The following is a 6,583-nucleotide window of genomic DNA, read 5'->3' as shown; positions in this document are numbered from 1 at the left end:
TAGTACTAGTTGTCCTTTTATGTGAACTTATCCGATGGAACAAAAAGAGGAGGAAAAATAGGAGAGAAGCCGAGGAGCAGAGAGTGACCGGTTACTGTGATGTTAATTTGAGCTCCGCACATCAAGAGGAAGAATGCAAACAAAAAGTCAACGAATGTCTCGAAGATGAAATCGATGAGAAATATTTCCAAACAGACACCGATCAGTCTGTTACTATAAAACTGTCCAAGGCCGGCTCCACCAGTCAGATCTCTAATTTGTCATCTCTTGAGAGTGGAAGGGGAGGAAAGAATGACCAAGTGGACGTTAATGCACAGAACCAGCCTGTACAGAGCAGGGGCAGTGTGGCTTCGAATGTACAGCGACACCAGTCCACTACGAAGAGATCGCCGACTACATCGAGAGAGGGGAGGTGTTCACCGAAGGCACGGAGAGTAATGTGAGCGGGCACGTATACAGCATCTCAATTGAACCAACGTTTTTACCTTGCACAGGTAAAACGGACTACTCGCGCCGGTTATCCCTCCACCCTCAAAATTGTGAATTACAACTTGATAGACACGCAACGGTGAACGAGTGACTAGTGAAATGAGCTCAGTTGCCTGAAATTGAACAATAAGGCAGTACGACAATCATTCTTTCTTTGCTTGGATAAAAAGAACAAGGGTCCGGGTAGTGTCGGCTGGCTGATAAATTGACAGTGGAACTCCGGCTTGCGAAAATGGGTTCTCGTCCGGGAGGGTGTGTTTATTGCTATTATTGTGGTTGTTTTGGATTGAATGAGTTATTTATCGTACATTTAATGTTGTAGTAATGTCTTAACGGTTACAAAAGACCAACCCCGTTGATATCAGTATTCCATTGCATTGGGTTTAATGTTTGATTTTGTTTATTTTAATGACGCAAAAGTGGATGAGCTTGAGAGAAAGGCAGTTGAAATATACGGTAAAAATGTTATTGATCTTAAACATTGATTAGTCTTCTGGATTTCTGGTGCGACTGTTTGAAAGAACTCTAGATTACAGCCATCGTATAAACGTCGACTGGTATTAACTGTGTGTGTTCCTGTTGTGTTGCCTGATTGTATACGTAGAGCCAGGGAGTGTTCGACCGTGACAGTATCAGTTGCCATAAGATCCATAGCAGTTGCCAGGATTTCAATGCTCAAATCTCAAAGAGTACTGTCCAGAAGAGTCTATCGAACTTCAGCCTGAAACTTTAGAAAACAGTCTTTGTACGACAATAATAATAATATTTTATTGTTTGCTCGTAAATTTAGGATTTCCATCACATTTGTGGTGAAAGTGTGATACAAAAATAAGTTCAAATTTTTCTCTAATAAAGATAAAGTAATACAGTATAATAATAGCAGCTAATAACAAATAAGTAGGTATTTCTTTGCTTACATAAAGTAAAAATATATTCTGCAAATTGTTCATTAAAGATAACTCTTGTTTTGTTAGTAGAGAAATTAGCTGATTATCAGTTGTGTCGTTTGGGAAATTGATTTTACTGAAAAAGTTCTTTCCATGGACTTTGCATTTCTGACAGTCTAATATAAAGTATGTTTCATCTTCAATACTGTTGGTGTTACACTGATTGCAGTATCTTTCAGTAATTGGGATTTTTGGAACAGTGTGTCTCCCTTTTTGAATGATGATTTATTTCACCAGATGCTTCACAGTATGTTCAATAATAAAAATTATAAGAAACTGTGTATTACTGAAGTTGTACAAAGTCAAAGAAAAGAAAAGAACATTGCAATATTGTACAATCTAGTGGGGACCGTGAAAATAGTCTAAAAGAACTAGTCGAGTTCATGGTTCAATTGCTAGATCATTAATGCTAATGCGAAGTTTGGTGAGTAATATTCTTTTCTCACCTTGTAACTGTATTAAGTAGGGTTCTAATCTAAAATTATGTTTTATTTTGGCGTACATTCTTAGTTTACTATTTTTATCAGTGACCAAATTTTTTTCCAAAAGACTTCATAATTGTTTGTTAAATTTGTTTTCATTAATTCAGCTATAACTTTATGGTGTTTAAGTGATGATACTTTATCAAGGAGAAAGTCCATTCCATTTTCTTTAATTAAAGCACTTAAACAGTTAAACCAGGATCTATTGTTAGTGTTGTTTACCATTTGCACCAAAAAATTTCTTTAGCAAGATTCCAAAGTGGAAGGTGTACAATATGAAGCCAGTATTTAACAATATTAAGTTTGATCTCAAGTAGAAGTGGGAATTGTCATATATATATATATATATATATATATATATATATATATATATATATATATATATATATATATATATATATATATATATATATATATATATATATATATATAGTTCACCCCTCACAGCGGCATTATAAGCTTGTAATGAAATCTCAGTAAAGTGAACGAAGCCCAGATAACAGCCGTTATATAAACACAAGAACTTTAGTATAGTAAATGAACTTTGAGTACGGGGCTGGAAATACTTTTCCCCATAAAAGCCCAATAGGACAATCTCCCTGCATCTATAGTATTTTTGTCAAATAAAGGAGACATTTTTCATTGTCAAACATATGTAAGAAGTTGAGTACTTTACGTTTGTAGACACCACAAAAGAATAATAATGACTGACAACATAGTGAACACGTAACGCTTAGAAAAGATAAGATTGTACAATGTAGAAAAGATAGAATTGTATAATGATATACAGTCGATTCGTTTCTAGGACAACTGCACCCGGACAATCGCCCCTCCCCTCCGGACAACTGCCCCCATAGATGCCAAATAGGACAACCCCCGCATCTACAGTCTTTTGTCAAGTAAAGGAGACATTTTCCATTGTCAAACATATGTAAGAAGTTGAGTACTTATTTTTTTGTAATAACAAAAAAGAAAAATTTCAAATACATGAAATCTGAGTGTACAGTTCGGCTTCCATGAAAAAAATATTTCATTTCATTTTATGATAGAATTGGAAATTTAATTAAAAAAATAATTTCATGTTACAATGATTTAAGTTTTATTTCACGAAAAAAGTTGTGTCTATTTTTTTAAGTTAATTGCAATGTAGGGTTCTAAAACTGCCAGTTCCCCTACTCCCCTGAGAATATATATATATATATATATATATATATATATATATATATATATATATATATATATATATATATATATATATATATATATATATATATATATATACGACATAGGGAAGACTGTTGAAAATAATATGAGTGACCTCCATAATTTTTAGAATTTGTTGTTTTTTATTACTTACGAACGATCGATAGAAACATTACTTCAAGATGACATAGGAGGTAGGAATAAAATGAATTAGAATGGAGACGAGACGTTTCTTTTTCAATTTACTCATATTGAAATTTATAAAAAATTAAAGAGAGAAAATGAGCGGAAGGACGTGCTGGGATACATAAGCAACCGACAGCGAGGAGAAGAAAAGTCTGAGAATTAATTCCGAAACGCTTAACAACATAATAGACTACTCTCTTTCATATTCAAACAATGTGGTATCCAGCCAAAAGCAATTTCATAATTAAAAAGTTGACATCTTAATAATTGACAATGTCTACTACATTTTTTAAACATTTTAGGTGTGTTTAGAAATATCTACTAAATAACATGGTAAGAAAGATGGAATTGGGAAATGTACACTACTGCGACTTCTAAAATATATAAACAATTGCCCCCGGACAACTGCCCCCCGGACAACTGCCCCCCGGACAACTGCCCCCCGGACAATTGCCCCCCGGACAATTACCCCCGAACAATTGCCCCCCGGACAATTGCCCCCGGACAATTTCCCCTCCCCCAAGACAATTGCCCCCGGACAATCGCCCCCGGACAACTGCCCTTCCCATAAATGCCAAAAAAAGACAATCTCCCCGCATCTTTAGTTTTTTTCAAATAAAAGAGTCATTTTCCATTGTCAAACATATGTAAGAAGTTGAGTACTTTATTTCTGTAGACACCCCAAAGAACAATAATAACAATAAAGAAGCATGTTACATACAAGAAATCTGAGTTTACAGTTTGGCTTCCATAAAAAAGGACATTTCATTTCATTTCATTTTATGATGGAATCAGATTCTTTAATTTAAAAAAAAATCATTTCATTTCATTTCGTGTTAAAATGATTTAAGTTTCATTTCAAGGAAACAAGAACATTTAATGTCAAAATACTATCTATTTTTGTAAGTGTTATTGTAATGTAGTGTTCTAAAACTGCAAGTTGTGGGCTATTTCCCTGAGAAAATCTAACACGTTTTGATTTTCAAAGTCACGCACGAGGCTCACTATCGTGGCTGCAGAATCCCGGTATCGTTTTCGCGGTAGTGGTGGAAACTCTCCGGCGATCATCTGGTTGACGATGACATTATTTAGTGCTTGTTCTCGTTTTATAACTTCTAAAAACCGCCAGATATTCGGGTGATGTGACGTGATGTTTGCCTGCATTCGGTTATGCCACACTTCTATGTTGTTGTTGGTTCTCGGCAGTTCGCTGATGACACGATCGTGCATATTCCACATGCTGATTGGGAATCAGGGAGCACGCCTGCTGTGACGTCGCTGTCTTCCAATGTAGTTGTTTTCAAAGTAATCGACGATAGGTTCTGCTTCATACGGCATATTCTGGGCAAGGTATTCAAAGGCATCTATCACTTCATCTTCAGGAATATATGCAGTAGCTGCCAACATACGAATCGAAATTTCAAAATCTGAGTCCCTCTGATACATTGCTTGCAGTCCTGCTGACTGCACCTTGCGGTAGATATTCTGTGATAGATAATAAAAGCACCCCTTCAAAGTTGCGTTGGGAAAGACTTCTTCGATGGCACTTTTAGCGGCTTGTTCATAGTCGATTAGAACAGTTTGTGGATCTAGGTTAGCATTGACGTAAAGTAGTTGGCGAAGGACCCCGAGATAAGTATCTTGTTGCTTGTTGGGGAGGAGTGCATATACAAATGGGATGATTCGGTCTGCAACAAGAGCATGACTCGTGTAAAGTTGATAAAACAACTCGGGCACAATCTTAAAAGTCGCGTCTGAAAACCAATCACTGGAATTTTGTAGAAGTCACATATTCTGCACTGTAGAAAATATCAGCTTAAAACTGTAAATCTGAAGAAAAGTAAAATTATCTGTCTCATGAACATCCTTCTTTGGCAACTCAATGAAGATAAAAGAAATTGCCGACATCTTTACTGAAGGTGTGAAAAAAGGTACCACGTTTGCGAATATTTCATCACGCACATCATACAACTTGTCATGTCACAGTGAGAAATGACATTGTCTTTACGTTAGTGTATAGTAAGCTAATTTAGTGTAAACTGTATTTCTTCCATCGTAAACTGTACTGAAAATCAGTACGATTGGAGAGAAAAGCCTTTTCAACATATAAACTTTTAATAATTTCAAAGCAAGGCCACTGGGGAAAAGTAAAACCCTAGCAACAATGCATAGCTATCAGCTGGTCACGGAAGTTCGGAGGCGGCGCCAAACAAAGCATTTAAAGTACTTTGTTGGGCGCCCTGAACAGATGATATGTATGCGTCGTTGCAAGCTGACAGCAGGGGATTTCCCCCCAGCAGTCTTGCTTCAGATTGACCCAGGTCAAATGTTAGACATATGAAAAGGGTGTACAGAACAAATTAAAGCTTTAGTTTCCATTTGGGTGATTTATCATACAAATAGAAGAAACGAAACGGTAAAAATCCAAGTACAACCTTATAGTTTATCAGCATGATCTCATCTTGATACTGTCGCCTGTAACTTGTATTCAATGAACGCCATAAAGTAAAACAGAAAGCAAAACTGACACGTGTCGGTATAATTTTCTCCTACATAAAGAAGCTGTTGACCATAGAGTTAAAATTGCGGTGTTTTTCTTTTTGTAAAGCAACCATGACATCAATAAATATCTGTAAACAATATAGCTTATTTGTCACTGACAATGTGCAATTAGGCTGCAACGTCACACCTTCTCGAATATGTCACCTTATATCACTATCACCTTTACAAATATGTAATCACCGACTCAATGCTGTAAGTTAGGCTTCTTTTGTAATAGGTTATACTGTGAACATAATGATGCCGGTAACTATTTAACTACACCATTTTGGTGCCGATTAAGACCCTACTTGAGTATTTAGAGTTCACCCACATTAACAGAACCAGGGACTCAATAAAGTTGGCGACAGTTTTAGAAAATAATACTGCAATTTTTCGGCATTGGTTGATACAAATACATTTCAGAACAAATATAGCCATTGCTGGAGGGGGGCACTTTCAGAACAATAGATAGCCACTGTCGAGGGGGCAGTTTTCTGGGGGACAATTGTCCTTAGGCGGCAGTGGTCCAGAGGCAGTTGTCGGGGGGGGGGGGGATTGTCCTGATACCATTTTTACGGTATGCAGGGGAGTACTTCTCGAGAGAACATGAAAAAGACCAGAAAGTCATACAGGGCCAGTACGGAAAGATAATAAGGAGGATGTAGAACCACTACTGATACATTTACTGCAAACTTAAGATAATTTGCTGTTACCTTTACTAGTAAATGATGCCAT

At 36.5% G+C, this 6,583-nt stretch overlaps 1 protein-coding gene across 1 annotated transcript; it reads right to left on the bottom strand.

Moving 5' to 3' along the window:
- Window positions 1-4,558: 4,558 nt before the first annotated feature.
- LOC139129025 (uncharacterized) lies at window positions 4,559-6,583 on the bottom strand. Its single transcript, XM_070694699.1, has 2 exons — window positions 6,562-6,583; window positions 4,559-4,995 (listed from the first exon to the last, which is right to left on the bottom strand). The coding sequence occupies exons 1-2, from the start codon at window positions 6,581-6,583 to the stop codon at window positions 4,559-4,561; spliced, it is 459 nt and encodes a 152-aa protein (XP_070550800.1).

Source organism: Ptychodera flava, unplaced genomic scaffold, assembly GCF_041260155.1.
Source record: "Ptychodera flava strain L36383 unplaced genomic scaffold, AS_Pfla_20210202 Scaffold_85__1_contigs__length_474606_pilon, whole genome shotgun sequence".
NCBI lineage: Eukaryota > Metazoa > Hemichordata > Enteropneusta > Ptychoderidae > Ptychodera > Ptychodera flava.
The sequence above is the reverse complement of the archived record's forward strand: the minus strand, read 5'-3'. Positions and strand labels throughout refer to the sequence as shown.

Excerpts from the sequence above, each read along its gene's own strand:
- LOC139129025 (XM_070694699.1), bottom strand. The coding sequence starts at position 6,583 with ATGGCATCATTTACTAGTAAAG. Across the intron at positions 4,996-6,561 it reads GGCATCATTTACTAGTAAAG|ACCGAATCATCCCATTTGTA; the intron begins GTAACAGCAAAT and ends CTCTTGTTGCAG.